This window comes from Astatotilapia calliptera, chromosome 14 (assembly GCF_964374335.1).
Source record: "Astatotilapia calliptera chromosome 14, fAstCal68.1, whole genome shotgun sequence".
NCBI classification, from domain to species: domain Eukaryota; kingdom Metazoa; phylum Chordata; class Actinopteri; order Cichliformes; family Cichlidae; genus Astatotilapia; species Astatotilapia calliptera.
Genome location: NC_137435.1, coordinates 37,701,288 through 37,723,924, shown reverse-complemented (window position 1 = coordinate 37,723,924; position 22,637 = coordinate 37,701,288). Strand labels below are relative to the sequence as shown.

General features: G+C 39.3%; 1 protein-coding gene across 2 annotated transcripts in view; it reads right to left on the bottom strand.

Moving 5' to 3' along the window:
* sez6b (seizure related 6 homolog b) overlaps positions 1–22,637 on the bottom strand; it is a 237,816-nt gene that overhangs the window by 5,569 nt on the left and 209,610 nt on the right. Inside the window, exons 8-15 of one of the 2 annotated variants that reach the window (XM_080289250.1) lie at positions 20,903–21,097; positions 20,188–20,326; positions 8,166–8,362; positions 6,201–6,395; positions 5,222–5,413; positions 3,091–3,285; positions 1,516–1,551; positions 611–719 (exon numbers count right to left, since the gene is read on the bottom strand). In XM_080289250.1, the coding sequence (XP_080145376.1) occupies positions 611–719; positions 1,516–1,551; positions 3,091–3,285; positions 5,222–5,413; positions 6,201–6,395; positions 8,166–8,362; positions 20,188–20,326; positions 20,903–21,097 (1,258 nt within the window). The remainder of the gene's footprint in view (positions 1–610; positions 720–1,515; positions 1,552–3,090; positions 3,286–5,221; positions 5,414–6,200; positions 6,396–8,165; positions 8,363–20,187; positions 20,327–20,902; positions 21,098–22,637) is intronic. The other variant, XM_080289251.1, reaches the window with a different exon arrangement.

Genomic DNA, 22,637 nt, shown 5'->3' with positions numbered 1-22,637 from the left:
GACAAAAAGAATTAAAAAACAAGAAAAACCCAACAACACTAGTTTGTTAAAACAGCTACTGTTTTCATAAGCAAGCGCTTACAGAGATGTATGTGCATAAAGAACATGACCTTACGTGCTTTAACTGAAAAACTTTATTTTTTACCAAACTCTCATTACTAATGATTATCTTCCACAAAACCCCAATTCAGGTATAAATTAGAAGTGTGTGTTTGCTTTCTGCACCAGTTTGAGGCCACACTCTGGCCTTTTGCTCAACATTGTTCTAAAATCCATGATACTAATTCCTTGGCAGGTCCTTTCAGCTAAATATATTTTCATTTGCTTTCAGTGCATCCCAGTCAGACCAAAGCCCCCCAAATCTCCTTATTTGTGACAGAGTTCAGAAATTTATGTTACTAAAAGCTTGCATGCACATTGCATGACTCTGCATTTGCACTGATTCTCTCATTGCATGACAAAGAGAGGCTGTAGTATTACTGTGCTGGAAATAAGTGCTTATTCCAAAAATTGTAAAGATTATGCTGTGTATATTTAAATTCTTTTCTCTAGTCATAATGTAATTTATTCTTTTTTTTCCAGCAGCATTTGTCAACTAATTTGGACATACTTTAAAAAATAAAGGTAGAGCCCAATGATGAGGATAAGGAAGAAGGTGATGGAGATGAAGACAGCCAATGCTACTTGGGCTCCTTCCATCCTTAGGTCTGCAGTAGGTACTGTTGGAGAAAAAAAAAGATTGTGAAGGTTTAACTTTATTTGCAGCATTTTCATCATGAATTCCTGATTCACGCTGAACAGTTGATATTAAGATGGGCCTACTACTTAAAATCTAGAAAGCAGTGATGTGGTCATTAATATAAGATGATAATACTGATGAATTCCTCCTCCTCCTCAGAAGCTTCATCTTCCTTTACTATTGGAGTCCTAGGGTCAGAGCCTTTTAGTCTTTGTGAAGTTTGAGAGATTGAGATTTATCTTCATTGATGGGCCTCCATGTCTTGAAATAACAATATACTTGTTTTGTTTTATTTGGTTGCTTTAATATGGATTCATACATTGACTGAATTAACTTATTAAGACCCAGAGGTTTGCCTGCTAACTGGAACCCAACCAAGTGATCACCTTGTAGAGCTGACTCCAATATTATCAGTGGTTTGCAAAGTAACTACCAAGGCAGAAAGTACAGTAATATACGTTTTTCAAATGACAAACTGTGATTTGATGTCTTTAGTTTTATTATACACTCTAAAAATTACAAAAAATGCAAAAGCGTTGAAATAATAGGTCTGTTAATATGTTTGACTGCTATTACACACCTTTACACATATAGTTGAATTCCCCTCCAGTTGCCTTTATTTTTTTATACAAATTATGATTATATATTGCATATATATTGGAAATATTTCTAGCACAAATGATCCTTTAAACTGTTCATCCCTGATGGTAACTCGTTGTGTGCAGGTAGAATCAGAAAGTTTATACAAAGACTTTTATCTCTGTAGGTAAACTTACCAGCTACTCTGTGCTTATCATACTCTGTTGGGTGGGCTGAGAATACAGAAAGAATGAATGTTAAATAAAAAACAGCAAAAGAAATTAAGAAAATACTTAATAAGGTATTATTAAGTATTATTATAGTATTATTAAGTACATCACTCTGTCAACAGTGATGAAAGTTTAACAGAATAAAACTTCTTGACTTGATTACATGAAAAATTACATGTGCAACTACAGCCTAACTGAAGGAGACATTTTGCAAGCACAGTGAATACTTTTTTTTATCAACATTTTTTTTTACTTGCAATCATATATATGCATAATGTTCACAGTTTTGTGGATTATTATGAGTTTAATTCTATTTAAAATCGAATCTATCAGCTTACAATTTTCCTGGTTGGTATGTTAATTAATTTAATCTCATCTATCTAAATAAGTCAGCTCCCTTAAAGTTTTCCAGTTAAATTGCTTAAGAAGTGAGCTTTTGATTGTTTGGGCTACCTGTAGTATATCAGGATTTATTTTTTTAAATATTTTTTTTATAAATCAGGTAAAAATAAAAAACTTACTGAAGTGCATTTGGATATACTCCTTATTACTTTATTGTACTGTACATTGCAAAGATTACAGTACAGAATCCAAATGGCAGAAAACTCGCAGGATGATATTGCAAAGGACCAGATGAGATGCAAACACAAGGGCAGAGAGGCTACACCTGGGAGGACAGCCGAAACTATTCAAGACAATGAGACAATGTACGAGAATGGGAAAAATCATTACCAAAATAAACCTGGAAGCACAGAGCAGGAACTATAATTGTAAGGAGATGTATTTTGTTTACTGAAATGTAATTTGTATTGGAATTATTATAATTTTGGTACAAAATGCAACAAAGGGTTGTTGAGACCCTTTTTCTGCTCAGATATACTGTACCGTTTACAATCAGAAAACAAATAAGTTCATTATTTTGTGCATATACAGCAGCTTGACTGTGCAACCTCTGAGACTCCTCTAGTAAAAGCAAATTACAGATGCATACTCTCACTGGAGTCCTGATAGGTCTCTCCTGCCTCGTGGTTGTTTGTTTAACATGTCCTTACTGCACCCTGTATCCCTGAGTTGCCTTGATCAAACAGCAGGCTCAAGGTAAAGGCTGCTCTTTTGTTATTTTAGCCTCCAGACTGGAACAACCTTCTCCAAATTGTCAGGACAAAAAAAATCAATTTGAAAAAAGACAGTTCTTTTTCATCTATGGCCTTTCACTGTGATTGATGTGAGTTTCTGCTTTTCCAAAACATACTTTTTTTTTCTTAAGATGATCTGTCTTTCAGTCTGTAAGGTTTCATCATGGTCACGTTAATGTCATCTTTCCAGATCACGTTGCTATTCAAGGTTCATTAATACCTTTTTTTGCATTTTTTCTTTGACTTTTGTATGTTTTGAATTTGATTTAATATGGAATTTACATTTCCAAATATAACCTTTTTGCTTCTGGCTTGGCCACAACCAGTTTTTCTGAGCTGTTTTCCTTCACATGATCTTAAAAAATGAATTGACAATGTAGAAACAAGTCGTGCTGCAGTTTTCTACCTTTGCAGACAGGTGGCAGCCCACTCCACTGGGACGGGTGTCCAGGAACACAGTAGAGAAGAGGTTCACCCAGCAGCTGATGGCCATTCTGGCAGGAATAATGCAGGGTCTCTCCAGCCTGGAAGTGGAGCTTATTAGAGCTGGGCATCCCATAAGTGGGGGTTCCTGGATGATTGCAAGGCTCGAAGGTCTCAGCTGAAGGCAAAGTAATAAAAAATTATGGTCACAACTGTGTAATTAATTAACTCCATGGCAGGTCACAGAGTTGTTGTTAATTAGTATTTCTAACAGAATGCCATTATTTAATCAGCAGGACAGGTGGAAAATTATATTGTCAAGATTTCAATTAAATTATGTTGGTTATTCAGAATCTGCAAAGAAAGACAGCATCTATTATTGTAACAGCATCACTGTCACTCTTACGATATTCACTAATAACTAAGAAATGACAAAATTTCTGTCCTGATGGGAGTTGTGTCCTCCAGGATGACAGTACCACCATTCACAGGACACAAGGTCTTAACTAACGATTTGAAAATGATGAAAACGAGATGAATCATATCCTGTGTTCTTTGTATTCCCCAGGTCTAATTGGAGATTTAATACACACTGAAGCTTGTTTGGTCTGGTCAGGTGTCCTGCTTGGGTTCTGGTTTTAAACAAAATTGGGTCATTAAATTTAGCATTGGTGAAGTTAGTTAGAAATCTGTAAAAGTGCAGTGAATGTCTCTATTTCTATGACTAGGATATTATAATCTGAATAGTAAAAGACTTAAAGTAGTAGATGATACTAGTTCAGACAATTTTAAAGAAGGCCTTCATACCAGTTTGAAACTAATAAGCAGGCTTAATACTTTCCGTGCTTATATTTAGGGTTGGATCAGGTGACCTTGGACCATCGTAGTTATGTTGCCATAGGCTGAGGCTGCTGGGGGCTTCCTATGCTGTGCATTTCTTTTTTTGTATTAATACATATTTATACACTACTATTACATTTACTCACTAGTAACTATGCAATTCTGACTCTTTCTCCCATAGAGTACATTTGTCCTGTCTCCCACTGCTCTCTTTTTCTTTCATTTCACCACCAACTGGTCACGGTAGATGGCTGCCCTCGCTGATCCTGGCTATGGCTGACGTTTCTTTCTGGTAAAAGAACGTTTTTCTTTTCCAGTGACATCAAGGGCTTGCTCGCAGGGGGCAATGTTGGGGTTTTGTCCTGTTATTTAAGGGGATTGTATATGAAAGATGGACATAATGTTGCAGATGAGCAGTCCAGAGTTCACTGGTATGATGCAGAACATTTGCATTTGCACTGTTTCTCTCATCTGTACCTTGGGCCTCACAGTTAGAGAGCTGACTTCTGTCAATGAATGCTACATACACTGAGTGGTCTTCCAATGGACTTGTGTGTTTCTTAATAAGAAAGGTAAGAAAATCCCAGAAAGTTGATTCTGGTCATCTGGATGCAGCATTTTTCAGTGAGGGTGTTTCTTCACTCATCAGAATGACTTCTTCAGTCTCAGCTGACAGGTGACAGCAGTTCTCCACAACCTTATAAGCAGTGTTGCATAATTACTAAAACTAACTCCAAATGTCTAACAGTTGTCACAACCACAACAACAACAACCTCATTTGTTATTAAAATACAAATTGTGATGATCATTGATCAATGTTGATTACTACAAAGAGAGTTGGGGAATGTCTGCAATCACATCTGTCCATCAGAACTGTTTTCTGTCATATCCAACAGGCCTTGCAATACTATATTATCCCAATAGATCATTGCTCTTAGAGTGCCTGGTTTTTTTGTGTTTCCTAAAATTTCCGAAATTAAAAGTAGGACCAAAGGCACAGCCGTTAGCTCATGTCTTGTGAAGACTGACGTCCTCTTTACTTTTCATTTTAGGCTTTTACAGTTTTTTTTTTAATTCACAGTTTATTTATAAAACTATAGGCTCTCATTAAAAGTGGCACAAGTACAATGGCTACATGCAGACCCATAAGACAGAGCTTACATATAAAGCTTACAAATACCTTCACACACCAGAAAAATCTCCTCATGAAGTCTGTCTACTAATTTCAGTCATCTACAGTAATTATTAAAAGGGAAGGAAAAGTGTGTACGTACGCAGGCATCTAGGTAGCTTCTGGCTCCACCTGGGGCCTGATGATCCCCGACTGAAGCAGGTTAGCAGGCTGTTTCCAGACAGAATGAAGCCCTTGTTGCAGATATACTGAATAGTTGAACCTACGGTGAAATGAGTACCTGACAGCACCCGTCTGCTATGCTCCACCTTTCCAGGGTCAGTACAAGACACCACTGGGAGGACAAAGAAACAAAGATTGGTCATTACTGACCAACTACTGACCAGCATCCCAGAAGTGCTCATTGGGGCTGAGGTTAGGACTACAGAGAAGCCATTCCATAATCTCTACTACAAATTCTGGAGCTTGTCCCTGATAAACTCTGCTCTGTGGGGGCGAGTGTGGAGTTGAGATATGGGATTACCACTGGTTGCAGAATCTCATCTTAATAGCTCTCCTCATTGAGGTTGCCTTTAGTGATTGTTTTACCAGTCAGGGAGATGTCGTCCCACACCATCACGTCTTCTCTACTTTACAGCCTGTCTCTGATATTGTAGTTACAACTTTGCCTTCAATCTGGAGATAAGAGAAGAGCTCACTCCAAATAATTCTGCAGATTGGTTTTGTGGAACACCAGCTTGAAGTTGCACTGTGACACAAGCCCTATCAAGATCATTCAAACATGGCATGCTTGAAGCAGACATCAAGTGACCACTGTAGCAGGGTCCATGCTCACAGGTGGTCCTAACCTGGGGTGATAATCTAAAATGTTTGGAACTGGCAGAGAAGATTTGGCAAGTTTTTCATGGGTGCTGCTCAAACCATAAATGTATTTTTCACTCACAGGTGCTTTAACGCAAGGAGTCACTGCTTTCCTCTGTTTTATATTCTATATGATTAACGGATTAATTAGACAAAAACACAGATTAACAGTGAGACAGTTAATTGTTTATCACTAAATACAATTTTTTTAGCTGTAGCTCATCTGGACTATTGAATTTTGACCTATACCAATTTCTCACCTCTTTCACAGCTCGGGAGATCGCCGCTCCAGGTGAGGTCCCACTGGCACATGAGTAGTTCGGAGCCTACCACCTGATAACCAGGGTAACACTGGTAAGTCACTACGGTGCCCTGAACCAACTCAGGGTGAGATGTACTCTTCCAGCCATTAGAAATCTCAGGGAGCTCAGGGCAAGTGTCATTACGAGCTACTTCTGCAGGAGACAGCAAAAAGAAGAAGACAAAAATCTGATGGATGTAAGGTTCGACTGAAAGGTGCTTTACAAGACTTTAAAGTTCTTTCTATCTTTTACTAATGTCAGTTAATCAGTCTCTCTACCTTTTTATGGCCTAATTATGGCTAAAATAATGTTTGAAGATACTGTTTTAAATCCAAAATGTCCATGTAATGTGATATTTTTGCATAACTTGGAGAGAAACTGAGAGTGTTTAGCTAATACATTAGTAGGCAATTTTTTGGCCCTGCTCAAGATGTATGGATGAATCTTGTAACTCTGGGTCAGTAGTGATTTTTGTGCTTGAAAAAACCTAGTGGTGGTGGGTGGCATTCCTATAACAACTCCATTTAGTTCCTGCAGTAGTAAATGTGTTAGTTCTTTGGAAATTAAAGTTATCTAAACCTATTGTGGAAAAGTTTCTGATAGGACTGGGATCACCTGGTACACACATGCTCCTCAGAAGATTTCACTGTAAATAAAATGATCTGTCTTTTTTTTTTTTTTTAAATTGTCCATTTAAATTTGCTTTATGCTTCTCACCTTGCAAAAACAATTAAACACTGTAAACTTAAAGCCACTTTACTGATGATTTCTATTCTCATTTCTTGTCTATGCAACAAGAAATAACATTGATTCTTATAACATAAAAAAGTATTATACATTGGTATTGTTTTCATATGTTAGACAGCTGTGTGCTGCTGTGTGTTGAGCAACATTATAAAATTTTACAGAGACATTAAAGTATGTATGAGGTGGACTCTAATTCCTATTGTGCACAAAAGAACATGCAACCAGCGAATTCTGTGCAGTGTCATTCTACCATTTGGTTGGTGGTTTGTAGATGTGGCTCATAGCACATAAAACATCTAAAACCTGAATATCTTAATTTGTCTTCAAAGCTTAGACTCAGTTGTTGACAGTATTTTCCATCATTTTAAATGACCTGTTCTCTGGGCAAACTGCCATACCTGATTGCTTTCCTCTGCTCATTCCTACATAACAGCACTCTTCTTAGGAGTCTAATTTCACCAAACACGCCAACGTAATTGCATCTGGGCACTAGACAAGCAGAATTCTCCAACACCTGTCTGTTTTGATGTCTTGTGTTTACATTACTCCAACATGTTTCATGAACCGATTGTAACAAGCTTTCCCTTTCCTTTGCTGGTAATCTGTATTCCGTAGCTTTCCTTTTCCTCTGAATTTATTAGCTCTTATCAGATAAAGTGTGGTCGCTGTGGCATGGTGCTGCACTAATGACACATTCTGTCCAAAACTAGGGATGGCCTCTCATTGCTTCCATTTTAGGTGCCATATCAGCAAAAATGAATTCAAACTTTTTCTTTTTGCCCAGCTTTTTGCTTAATAATAAATATGTGTTAGAGGAAATAAGTATGACGCTGCAGCTGCAAAAATGCATTGACAGGAGCGTAAGTTTTGTGGGTGATCCACTAAAAATGCAGCAACATCATTGCAGTAATGACAAGCATTCTACCCACTCCTGAGATGAGACACATAGAGGTGTTTTGCATTGTGTAGTGATCCCAGTGTCAAAATGTGACTAAAAACCTGAAACACTGCAAAACCACTACAGGTTTCACTTAAGGTTTAGCTTTCAGACAATGTCATCGTTTGAGTTTAAAGAAAAACCTTCAAAACCAGTGTACAATGTATCTGGTTTAAAATTCACATGTGGAATATGGCAGAATGAATATGAGCTGAGGCACAATTGTGCCTAAGACTTACCAAAGAAGTGGACCACAAAACCATTTCCATAGCCATAGACGTTAGTGGCAGGGTCAGACTGAAACTGGATGGTGACATCTGCAGTGGAGGTGTAGAGCTTAAAGCGGGACTTTGATCCTCCATACTGACCCAGCAGTTTGGCTGTAAGGTCATCCCCATCATAAAAGGTCAACAGGTCATTCTTCCCGATATTTAACCTGAAACAAAAATACAAAGAATAAAGTTTTATCTCTGTTAGTGATATTTAGTATTTTATTCTTTTTTATTTATTTTTTTGAAGGTACTTCATTCCTCCTCTCTTTGGCCTCACCTTTAAATTGCACCTTCTCCACGATAGATTTCCGACAGAGCTTAATGTTAATGGTAGGCCTCATAATGTGCTCATACATTTTTAAAATGACAGCAATTACTCAAAGAGAGTGAAGACAAATGTGAGCCACACAAAGGTTACATATTACTAATGTAGAGTATTGCATTATTCATCAGGGGCAGCATAGGTCTGGTTTCTCACTGCAGAGAACAACATCAAGATTTTAATGTGACATTAGTCTAAAGTAAGGTCGTGGTTGATGAACAGAAAATGCGCACTTAAAGTTCACAGTAGACTGAAAGTAAAGCTGCGACTTCTTTTTTCGGCTGCTTCTTTTGGGTCACCACAGATCATCTTCCTCCATCTCATCCTATCCCTAGCATCCTCCTCTGTCATACCAACCCTCTTTCACTGTATCCACGAACCTCCACTGAGGTCCTCCATCCTGGAAACTCCATCTTCAATATCCCTTGTCCAATATATCCACTATACCTCCTTTGCACATGTTCAGACCATTTCAGCCTTGCCTCTCTATTTTAGTTTTTCAAAACACTCAACCCATTTCTAATTCTGTCCATCCTCGTCACTCCTAATGAAAATCTTAGCATCTTTGACCCTGCCACCTCCAACTTGGCCTCCTGTCTCCAGACTATACTTCCTTTCATTCTTGCTCCTATCCTTTTGACACTCATCTCCACCCACCTCACCCTAGAGTGGGTACAGTGCCCTTGCTTCCTCACCTCGCTTGTGCACTGTACATTGCTTTGAACTGTGCACAACACTCTGCATTTAAATTTATCTACCTTCACTATCTCTACTCCTTACATGTTCACCATTCTTCCTTTGAATACTTTCCTGTTGTTCCTCATTCCACCATCATGTCTCCTTGTCCCCTTGTGCTTTACAAACCAAAACTAGTGGATTCTTCCTTTTCATTGCAGCAAGTCAGTAATAAAGCTTGGCCCTGACTCATCGAAGAATTAAGAAAGCGGAACCGGCTGTCCGCTGGGATTGGAACGATGGGAGAGGCGTGAGTTTCTCAAAATGGGCTCATTGAGTCAGCACGGATAAGATCTTGGAGAGGCTCCGGCTGCTGTGAATACTCAGAATAAGATCTCTGACTGCAGACTGGATACATCTCAGAAGGGCTAGCTCGGAATAACATCTCTGGGCGCAAATTGGATGACATCTCGGGGAGGCACACTGCCGTGGGTTCTCAGAAATCGGCTCCTTGAGCACAAGAAATGACAACATCACAGAACGCAAGTATGGCAAAGCTCGCGGCTCTCCAACGGGAGATTGAGAGACCAGTGTTGGACTGTAGAACTGCTTTGAAATTCATATGAGCTGTTTGCACTAAAGTAAAAAGCACCATCACTTCATGCGGATACCCCTTTGGCGCCAGCTGCGGTCTCAAGGCTGGAGCTGAACAACAACACCCTGATAACGACTGTGTTTCGTCTGTTCCCTCCCATTCCATGCAAGGCCACCTGGGTTGGCTGGAAGACTCTTTACTTAGCCTAGCAGGGCGAAGGACACTGTCTCAGCTGAACTCTGGACACATACATATACACTGATATGCACACACTCATCCCCCCTCCCTTTCCAAACGCCTTCGACACTTATTCCCTTCCGATGCTGACGGGGATCAAGGAGACCAGCGCACAGGCTGCAGGCCCGGATGTACTGTCTAATCCGGCTGTCTCTCACCCTTTACCCACCCCTGTTGCTTGTCATGTGTTTCTTTGGTGTATTAAGAGTTTTTTCATGTGCTTTGTGCAGAGGTGTTTTTTCTGTTCTCAAACTGATCTCCCTGTTGGAGCTCAGTCTGGGGGGAGTTATTTTTTTCTCCTTATCTTTTCACCTGTCCTCAGACATCCTGGTGAACTTCTATCGTTGCACCATCGAGAGCATCCTGACCAACTGTATAACAGTCTGGTACGGGAACTGCTCTGCCTCGGACCGGAAGGCGTTGCAGAGGGTCGTGAAAACTGCCCAGCGCATCGCCGGAGCACCACTTCCTGCCATAAAAGACATCTACAGGAAGCGGTGTCTGAAAAGGGCTGGGAAATACATCAAAGACCCCAGTCACCCATCACATGGACTCTTCACCCTCCTGCCCTCTGGGAGGCGCTACAGGAGCCTCCGGACTAAGACCACCAGGTACCGGAACAGCTTCTTCCCCACAGCTGTCAGACTCCTGAACTCTGCCTCCTGACATCTGACCCACGTTAACACACGGACTGAACATACACACACCCACAATGGACAACTGTACCCTCAAACACACAATAATAACATGGACTGAACCACCACTCACAACCACTAGCACTTTATATAGCCTCTGTAGGAATTATATCTCACTTATCTTAACTGCACTATAGCTCTGTGTAAATAATCACTCTGCACATTTGATAATTTTTAATCCTACAACTGTTTACAACTTGCATAGTTCCCATTTCTGTATAGCTGTATATCCCAGATTCTGTAAAGTTATTTATTTCATATTCTGTATAGTTTTTCATATTTATATCCTGTTCATAGCCTGTACATAGCCTGTACTCACTACAGCCTGTACATACTTATAGTTATAGAATAACAACATACTTCATACCGTGTACATTATAACATACCATAATAGACCCATTTCTGTAATATACTCACATATCTATATTATTGCTAATATATATTGTAATATATCTATATCACTAAAGCACTTCTGGATGGATGCAAACTGCATTTCGTTGCCCTGTACCTGTGCATGTGCAATGACAATAACGTTGAATTCTATTCTATTCTCATGTGGTGCATTTTCCATTGTTATACCTCTCTGACCTGTCTTCCCCATGTGATGTTTTGTGTAATGTATGTATGGTCGGAGGGTAAGATGGCGCCGCCATTGCGTGCAATAGGTCGGCAGCCTTAACATGAAATTTCCCCTTGTGGGACTAATAAAGGTATATCAATGCAATTCAATTCAATTCAATTCAATAAAGAAGCATGTGTTGCTTAGAAGGCAAAGAGTAAAAGCAGACAATCTTTCCTTGTTTTTTTACATAAAATCTATTGTTACAGCTGGGCGCAATATGAGAGTGACCCTGTTAGAGCCTTTATTTAGTTTTAGTTTCTTCGTTTTCCATTAAGTTATTGGTTATTGGCCAAATACAGTGGTTGAACTAAAATCAATTCAGATAGTAACTAAGTTTTTGCCTACAGCATATATGATACTTCATCCACATAGTGAAGTCTCCAAGCCCAAGCTAAGATAACACTGCTGACATTGGCAGCTCTTACATTATTAGTTCCCATTAGATCTTCAGTCTATAACTGTTACACAGGATGAAAAATTCATTCCATAATGAATAAAGAGATCGTATGTTTTTGGGCACTCATACTCCTCCCACATAACCCCCCCAAGTCTCTAATCTTTAAAAACAGTAGTGTGAACTAGTATGTTATAGCCAACAGTCAGAACAAAAATAAAATTAATGACGTCTTGAACCTTTACAGAAGTTTCACGAGACACACAAGACGTTGTTTTTCAGCTGCCTCAGGTTGAGTGTCAAAATGTTAATGGTCAATAATGCAGAGATTTCCCTCTAGGAGAAGATTGAGTTAATATTGTGGTGAATAACTACAGTCCCTCGCTTGAAAGGCACAGTGCCTTTCATTTGCACTGATTTGACCAGAGCTGGAGCTCTTTTAAACCTCAGGGCTATTTGAAAATGTCACCTGGGGTTGAGCTATCTCTTTGTAGAAGGAAGATTTAGAGCATGGAAGAAATGGCTTAGCCAGAATAAAGCCGTGACATGCTCTTTGCTGTCGCTAATTAATCACCAGTGGCTCCTGATAAAACTCATTAGCCAGCCTGAGATTGAGCTATTAATCACTATGGGAATGCTGGAAAATCAAATGTTCAAGAGGCGTGGAAAGAATCGACACATGGCAATGCCTAGAAAAAGATACAATTTTCTTTCTCTTTCAAGGAAATGGTGGGAATGTGACTGAGCTTGTGAACAGATGATAATATGATTGTGGAGTGTTTATTCTTCCACAGGCAGACCCATTTGTCTTCTCTCAGCTGTAGAGAAGCTGAGAAAAGAAAAATGGTCACACACAGTCTTAGCTCTTGTTATTATATACTTGTTAGGACTTCTCACTGAACAAATTACATTGCAATAACGCTAACTGTAACCCACTAAACTTAGCAAGGCTTGATCAAGATCCAGTATTTACCAGGTTTCAAGCTTTAGGATTCTAACTGAGAAACAAGAGTGACAGCAATGACTGAAGTTTTTTAGTGGCACAAATCAGTCACATCCTTCAGGATTTAACAGGGAATAATCCTCAAGTGGTCTCAGCAGGTCTTTCTAATCCATTTATATTCTAAATGATAATTCTAGCAATTGTTGTGATTATGACTGTACATTCACACAGACTCAGAAAAACATAATCCATTCCTCTTGACATCCAGTTTGTGTAAGCAGGTTTCCCATTAGGCAGTCACTAGTAAACTGCCAAGTGGCCATTGTCACACAGTTTAACATGAAAACTGCAATAGTAGTTGGTAGGTTCAGAAAAATGAAATACAGATGGTTTTATTCTATATGTTACTATGCTGTTTGTCCATTGCTTATCTCACAAGGAATATTAAAACAAACGCACAGTTTCTTAGGCAGTGGTTGCTAGACGACTGAAGACCAGTGTTTGGTGTAACATGTTACACCCATGTTACTGCGATCGCATTACATTTTTCAGTAGCGGATTAATCTAACACATTGCTGTACTGATTTTAATAATTACATTACAGTTACAATTGTGTTTTCACCTGTTTTACATTACTTTTTCAGTTATCTGCAGTCAGATGCACAGAAGCAGCTGAAAACACACAGTAACAGGAGGAGTAACTGTCATGGACGAACCTTCCTCTGCACCATCAACACACAGAGGGAGTGGCAGACATGTGTTACCTGTGTGTCTGTGGCTAAGATTTATTCTCAACTTTAATACTTTATAACCTCTGGCCAGACTTATCAGGACGTCCTTGGGTTTTGTATCATTTGGGGATTTGAAATCTTGGTACATTTAAGTTTAAAGATTTATATAAACTTTACCATTATGCTAGTGTTCTAGTTTTGATTTGGTATTTGTTGAATGTTTGGTTCCTTTATTCTTATGACTCTCAGACAGTTTTATCTCTGCTGATATTGAGTTTTCAGTTCACTTTACGATTAACTTTCTGGTTATTATAGTTGAATTTCAGGTTTGCAATCCTTAGTTTTGGTTCAAGACGTCACTGTTACTAATGATGGTTTTTAGTTCCCTCAGCATTTTCCTACATGTTTCTCCCTCTGTCTCGTTTCTGTGTTCTGCGGTCTGACATTGGATGTGTTAGTATTCATCTCTGCATCTGTTCTCTTGTTTATTCCATGACTTTGTTTCCATGATGTTTCAGTTCTGTGTTTGTCTTTGATTATTTCTTCCCATGTCTGTGTCCATCTATCTTATCTCTAATAAGTCCACTGTTTGTTTATATTCCAGTCTTCCCTGTATTCATTGTCAAAATGTCTTTTATGCTCCCTCTGTTTATACTCCTGTGTGTTTTTATTCCTCAGGTGTAAAAGGCTGATGCAGTATTGTCATCACCCTGCCAGATGGGCAGGCAGGTGGTTTGGAAACCAACATTGGGAAATATGATAACTCATTGGCTAGGTTTTCACTCAGGACAGTCCAGTTCTTGCTCCTCACCATTGTCAGTGGATTTTGATATTTAATTTAGATTGTTAAGCCACCTAACACTGACTCCTCATACATAGGTGCCTTTTTTATGCTGAATGAACTCGTGGAATTAGTTAAGCCTTTTGCTTTTTAGCTGAATCAACAAAAATGCTGAAGATAACAGTTTGACAGACAGAAAATTGTATCTTTGCAACACAAACGTGACTCCCAAACTTTTCGTATTCACACAAACTCAGACTGATGTGCCCTTAAAAAGAACTGAAGACAGTGTGTAGGACAAAAGAAGTGGCAGGCCTAAAACACTACTTTTACCAGTTGGCAGGTGAGGAGCTTCATCACAGCACTGTCTTAGATAAAAGGAGAGACATCACTTTACTTTGCTACGTTTTTTTATGCCTATTTTTCACTTTGACGCTTGTCCTGACAGAACACCGCTGACTCCTGCTTACCTCAAAAATATTATTAAATTTGCAGATAACACAACACTTGTGGAGCTCATCTCACATGGTAATGAGACCGCCTACAGAGGGAAGTGCATAAACTGGTTGAGTGGTGCGATTTCAACAACCTGACACTAAACATCAGAAAAACAGAAGAGCTCATTACACACGCCAGGTGTGTCAATAGGGGGAGCTCCTGCCACTGAAAATCGAAGAAGTGGGGAGGGTGTCCAGCTTTAAATTGTTATCAGTAAAAAAATATTATAGATATATATTTACATATATGTCTTAACTTGAATCATATTTCCTACATCTGGTATTTTTCTTTACTTTTATTGCAAAGTTTTGCTTTAAATGTATTGTGCACCACATTTACGTTTTCAGGGGAAAAATTACACTAAATTGATTGAATTAATCTTCAGGAGTTAAGCTATTTAAGTCTATTTTTATTCCATCATATGTTGTTTTTAATCATTTTAAATTCTTATGGTATTTTTTATTTCTTAAGATGACTTTTTTTTAATACATAAAGGGTGTGAAAAAGTGTTTGCCTCCTTCCTGATTTCCTATTTTCTTTGTATTATTGTCACACTTTAATATTTTAGAGGATCAAAGAAGTTTAGATATTAGACAAAGATAACACACGTAAACGGAAAATGCAGTTTGTTTATTGAAGGTGTTTATTATTGGGGGGGAAAAAACCCACATGGCCCTTTGTGAAAAAGTGATTGCTCGCTAAACCCAATAAATGGTTGGGTCAATGTTTTCCAGAGCTATTCACACACCTGTTCTGAATCAAGAAAACACTTTAGTAGGACCTGCCTGACAAAGTGGAGTAGACCAAAAGATCGTCAAAAGACAAACATCATGCTGCTATCCAAGGAAATTCAGGAACAAATGAGAAAAAAAGTAATTGAGATCTCTCAGTCTGGAACAGGTTATACAGCCATTTCTTAAGCACCCCAGCGAACAACCAGCCATGATCCACAAATGGCAAAAACATGGAATAAAACAACATCCAACATCTTTGTTCATTATTTAAATTTGTTTGATGATCTTAAACATTGAACTGTAACAAAAATACAAAACAATAAGAAATCAGGAAGGGGGCAAACACTTTTGCACACCACTGTTCATTAAAAAAAATTATTAAGCACGTCTGCAATGCAGCTTTCGTTCATTCAAGAGAGACAACACATTTCATTAAAAGTCACATGTAAAAACAAGAAAAGATATCCTATTCTATTCTACACCCAGCTGTCCTTCTGTATTTCTGATGAAGCCTCTTTTTTTCATAGTATCATGTTGTAAACAATAATATTATTAAGATCTTTCATCAGAGACTGTATACAATATCTTTTATTAGCACACCAGTGGCTCCAATGAACTGGGCCTGGTGCTCTCTTAACTGGGTGACGATTGGGGGAGCTGTCACTCAAGAAGTGCTCCAGCTTTGTTCTTGGGTGTAGCTAGTGGACATTCTACATGTGCATTGTGCTCCAATACAACTGAGCTGTTTTCAGCCCCACTTTTTCAGTAGATCAGTTGAATGAGTCTCTAGCAAACACTAACACGGTAACACTAACACTAGCAAATGAACTGATCTTTGGGGTCTAATGCATTGAACAGTATAAATTGCACAGGGTGACTATACCCTAAAGACTCTCACTTTGGAGAACACTTTGAAATTATGAAGAAAGACAGAAGTGTAATTTTCTGTTATTAAACTAAAACCATTCTTTTAAAAATATTTTATTCTCATAGCTTGTGTCTTATCCATGTGTATACAAACAGATAAGTAAAAGCTGCAGAGAACAGTGGTTTGAAATTATTTTTAGCAACTTTGTATCCAACCAGCCAGTATTTTAAGTGAAAACTAATGTTTGCTAGTTACGGATGTTTGATTTAGAGTCTGTAGAGTGGTTAGAAAAAATGTAATGGTATTCCAGTCCTCCAATGCCCTCCTGCCATTTTTTTAATCTCTTGCTCTCTACCTTAGCTCTTTGTGTGTGTGTGTGTATGGTGTGCACGTATATGAGTTAACCACACTATACCTTACAGGGGAAGGCTCCTCCTGGGATCTCTGCCCTCGTCCCGTGCATACGAAACGTGTCTGTCTGTGTGAAAAGTGAGGATTTTTGCCTTTTCCTGCATTTTGTCAGCTCAGTGCAATATTTGCCTTAAATAAAAGTGAACTAAAATTCTTACAGAGAGTCAGACTGACCCAACATATCAAGGATCATTACTGTTGATGAGAGCTGATTCTCTATCATATCGAGACCTTCTCTCCACTCCGTTACATATTCCATTTGTACGGGGTGGAGAGATAGTGCCTCACTCACAGAACCAAGGTTACAATGTAACCGTACGGTCTCTGGCTATGACACAGATATCACAAAGCTGTCTTGAATAGAAGACTCCATGGTGTCACATTTGGTTACAAGCGTGTGCTTGCAACCATGTGTGCTCATTCACATGGTAGTCATTTTGAATTTGTCCCCTCAAGTCAAACTGTTTAATACAGTTCTGCTGTAACATCCTGAGACATCAACTTGAACTCTGGTTCAAGTTTTTTTTCTCCAACCAAACCAAACCAACACATTGATTGTATTGGTGGGAAGAGCACACACACACACACACACACACACACACACACACACACACACACACACACACACACACACACACACACACACACACACACACACACACAGGTGCCTCCCTGCTGCTAAATTAAATTCTAATTGAAGTGTTGCTCTTTGACACTGTAGAGTACTGGGCTAGTGGACAACTGGGAGCAAGGATGGACAAGGAGACAACCTTATAGTGTAGAATAGTTAGAATCACGCCTAATTGTACAAGAAGCTTTAATGTAGGACATCATTATCAAACACAGGCTGATAATCATATAAAGATAAGTCATCACTCGGCATCAAACACTGATGAGATAAAGTTTCAACAGTTTTAAGTTCCCCTACAGAAAGAGAGGACAAGAGTCTGTGTGATATTATTCATTTTACTTCCTTCAGTTCTCTTTAATGACACTTGTACTTCCTCCTCTTTCATTTGAAAGCCATCCATGAAACTCATTTATTGATAATATCTCCCCCTCCATCAGAAAGATGGAGCTGGTGATATGTATATGTACACATATGCACAGGTGCGCAATGTGAGGAACCAATACCCAGGGACCATGTTAAAGGCCTCATTTATCTCTGTACACCAGAGATAAGCTTAGGGAGAACAACTGCTATTGATAAACCTGATATAAATGCTCAGGCACCTGCTGGCATGTGTTCAGATGGGGGAGGAGTTGTGCTAGATTAGATGTTAGTTCCATGGATTTGGTTAAATCCCATGGCCATTCTCTGGAAATCTGGACCACAGTATGTGCTGACACCTTTAGTTTGAGCTACAGATTTTTCACAGATTATTCCCGTTCACTGACACTGACACATGTAACAATGTGCCTGAGAAAGTCTAAATCCCCAATTATCATCCCAGAAGTGACAACATACAGTAGAAACCACAGTGATGATTCTTCAGGAAAGCGGGGGAGCAACAGGGGTTTTCACAGCTATCTGCTTATGACATTTACTTCATTCTAGTAACATTCAATCTGTTGTGACGATATTTCTTATTGTAGCATCCAACAATTGAACAAAGTAAATTTAAAATAGCTGATGTTGCATTTAATGTCATATGTTTTAATCCTGCCACCTTTCCTGAGAGAATATTAAAGGATCATGTGGAGTTTTTGACCATTAACAGTGTTAAAACAATGATTTTTATCAATTAGGAGAAAGCTTTAAACTGGTATTGGATTATGAATTAGAGAACCAGATCAGTGAAGAATCAAGCTTTTAATTTCAACAGCAGTAATAAATCAAATCAGAATCATCAGAATGATGATCTCACATGTAGCTAAAATAGCAGAAGTGAGTAACTACATTGGGTCATTCGGTGCCTTTCTGACTTTATACTATGTCCAGACTTTAGACCAGATTGTAATATGCCAGACAGCTAAACCAAGGGTTAGGGGAACAGAAGAAGCCCGTGTCATATTATGGAGAACACGTGTTTCAGGTCCATGCTTTATAGTAACTTTATTCTTAAAACACAGATTTGGCTGCCAGGGAAGTTTTACTTTTACATCACCTGCTCAGCAGCAATAATTACTGATGTTTGCAAACTCCCTCTCAAAATCCAGAAGAAGCCATTAATCAGTATTTCTCAAAGTACAACACAGGTGGTGCTCAGAGAGAGAGAGAAAAGCGGAGCTTAAGATGCATCCAATGCAAATGAGCCCCCCTTAATTTGCTTGCAAATGGCAAATGATTTTCTATGGCTGACTGACTTATCAGGCCCTGACAAAGCAGGGTGTGCTGTTCTGTGTCTTCACCTTGGCACCACAATCTCAGGAAACAAACACTCTCATGCTGTACACTTGCACCCTGTACTCCACACATTTATTTATTTATTGTCATTGTCAAGAACAATGAAATTGCGTTTGGGGCTTCCATACAACCCCAAAAAAAGAAGAAAATAATAAATACCCCTTAAAACCCAAGTGTACATATTTAACCCAGTGTGACTCCAATGCAATAAGACAATCCTTAGCAATAATGTTCGTAGAAATTCAAAGACCTGAGAAACATGACAAAATACAACAATGCAACCCATTCAATATTATTGTACTGTGAGATATGATATCAGATATGATAGTTATCTATTTAAGAAAGAGGGGGGGGGGGGGGGCAGGAGGGGGAAGAGAATAAAGATATGATGCACCAATGCAGACCAGTTCATTGCTATTAAGAAGTTGGATATGGTTATTGTCCGTGAGAGGGGGGCAGAGAGTTCAGGAGCCTCACAGCCTGTGGATACAGGCTGTTGGCCAGTCTGGATGTTCTGGCCTGTATAGACCTGTACCTTCTCCCTGAGGGCAGCAGATAGAAGATATTAATAAAGTTCTATCTTATCTTATCTTAGATGGAAAAGGTGGCGCGCAGGGTGATGTTGGTCCCGCAGGATACTGTGCACCCTCCTCAGACAGCGAGTGGGGAAGATATTACTGATCTCTGGCAGACTTGTTCCAATAATTCTGCCAGCTTCTTTCACCACCCGCTGGAGTGCTTGCTGATCGGCCTTGGTGCAGCAGCCATTACAAGAGTGCAGGGTTGGGGATTGGGGGAGGGCTCCTAAACAAATCCCTGATATAATTAGTTTTCTCCACTGCACCTAATTAACCTTTGTCTGTGTTCCATTTACACATCTCATTCACAAGCTGAGCATTCGTTCATTAGCTGCCTGTTGTGTTTTTAATGTGTTTTACTAGTCATGGTGAGGTAGCGCTTTGTTAGTGTCATACTGTTTCTGTGGATGTGTTTGAAGCCTGGGACTGCTGTATGTATCAGCAAAGGAGATAAAGCAAGTTTTGTGATGATTAGATGCTGCTTTAGTAATGTGGTTTTATGCTCATCAAAGGCCAACGGAGTGAAATAGATTGAACATGTGGAAGATGGATACGTACACTTGAATATCTAGCATGATCCTCTTGTCCTCCTCAACGTGGATTCCCCAGATACAGTCCTGGCCTTTATCATAGGATTCAGGCCAGTTGGGAGAGAGCACCACACCAGCTGAGTCTGTGATCTCACCACTGCACACAGCTGGAACACAAACACACAAAAAAAAACATGTTTACAGTTTAAATCCCTAAGTCATCATCAGAGATCGCTCTGTCCCTTTTATTTTGGGGTGTGTAACAAGCAAATTGGATGCGTGATCTCACTAAATATAGAAACAGAACAAAGAATTTTGTAATACAAACAATTAAAGAAATGAAGTCTGCTGTCAGTTTTGTATTGCTGAGAGTCAGTGTTTAATTATCTGTCATCCTGGGGCCAAAGATGTCAGTGAGCCCCCCGAGACTCATTCTTATATAGTGCTTTTTACAACATGCCACATTCACTATGTTTTAAGTGCTTACTAGCTAACATTCAGACACATTCATATCTTGCCCAGGGATATTTGGCACGCAGACTGGGGGAGCCAGGGATCAAACCACCAACCTTCCGATCAGTAGATGATCTGCTCTACCTCTGAGTTCAATCCTAAGTGTTAAGATGGGTGTATCAAGGGGAAAGTGACTCAAAATGGACAAAATTGTTGCAAAAATGTAGAAGATGACAAGAAAGAAGCACAAGTAATCCAAAGATGCATGTCAATAAATCAGGCATACAAACCTCTGCAAGCAGGCTCAGTCTCATTCCACTGTGGATTGTTAGGATCCATGCACTCAATGGTGACAGATCCCTGTTCCAGAGTATACCCCGGGTCACAGGCAAACTCCACCACAGCTCCTACTGACCAGGTGTTGTCAGTGCTGGTCATGTTACCGTACTTCACAAAGGGTTCATAGCAGTGACCCGCTGCAAAAGCTAGAGAGATGGAAGTAATGTTACAAAAATAGTTGTAGGAAGGAGTTAGAATCCATCCATCTATTCGCTTCCGCTTATCCTTTTCAGGGTCGCAGGGGATGCTGGAGCCTATCCCAGCAGTCATAGGGCGAGAGGAGGGGTACACCCTTGACATGTCTGTGCGGTACACCCTTGACAGGTCGCCAGTCTGTCACAGGGCTAACACACAGAGACAGACAACCATTCACACTCACATTCACACCTATGGGCAATTTGGATTAATCAATTAACCTATCCCCACAAGCTGCATGTCTTTGGACTGTGGGAGGAAGCCGCAGTACCCGGAGGGAACCCACGCAAACACAGGGAGAAGATGAAAACTCCACACAGAAAGACCCTGGCCTGATGGTGGAATTGAACTCAGGACCTTCTTGCTGTGCGGCAACAGTGCTAACCACTGTTCCACCGTGCTGGAGTTAGAAGCTCCATTAATAAATAATAAACAATTGTTTATATTTGCCCTTATATATATATGTTCAAAATCCATCTTTTAGAGTGTGCATGTGTCAACCAGCACGCAGCCTGTTTCAGTTGCTGCTTTTTCTCTTTAGTTTAACTTTTTTCTTACTAATTTTCTTACTTTTTTCTTACTAATTTGTTTGTCCTTTACTCTTCACTCAGATGAGTGTTCATCTGTATTAATAGCTTTCTTTTCTACATCATTTTCCTAGGGATTATTAAAATATTCTGATTCTGAGATCAAATGTATTTTGTTTATATTTTCTTAAAAATGTGATTTTGTTAAAATCATATTGCATCTTTCACTAGATTTATTTCAAGGTCTCTTTTTTCAAGTGAAACACAGAAAAGAAAACATTAGTTAACAGATAGTCAAGCTTCATAACAAAAAATGTTTAAAGACTGATGCAAAATAGTGAAAAATATTATATTTAGTTCAGTAAAGCTATGAACCATATTTTAAATTTTACCTTCATCTATGTATTCTGTGGTAACTTGTAGGTTTTGACCCGTGTCTTAAATCAGCCAAACAAACAAACAAAAAAAAACAACCAGTTGTTTGTCAACCAATTGTTTGTTAAATCTTTTTGGGCTTCCTTAGCCATTAAAAGATTGGTTTTAATATTGCATGCTCAGTGAATAACTCAGCCAGCAGAAACCCAAAAATGAAGAAGAGAAGCCATCATAGGACAGGCCCCTGCATGGTATGTACCACCGGCAAATAGAGGAAGTGACTGACATCCAAAAATCCTACTGATGGCTGGACAAAGCTGGACTGAAAGACAGCACAGAAGCACTAATCAGGGCAGCACAGGAACAAGATCTAAGTACAAGATCCATAGAGGCAATGGCCTACCACACCAGGCAAGACCCCAGGTTCAGGCTGTGTAAAGATGCCCTGAGATAATCCAGCACAAAACAGCAGGTTCCAAGATGCTTAGCAGGCAGGATATACGTGGAACACCGTAGCCAAGCGGCCGGCATAGTATACAGAAACATCTGTGCTGAACACCCCTTGGAAGTCCCGAGGTCAAAATGGGAC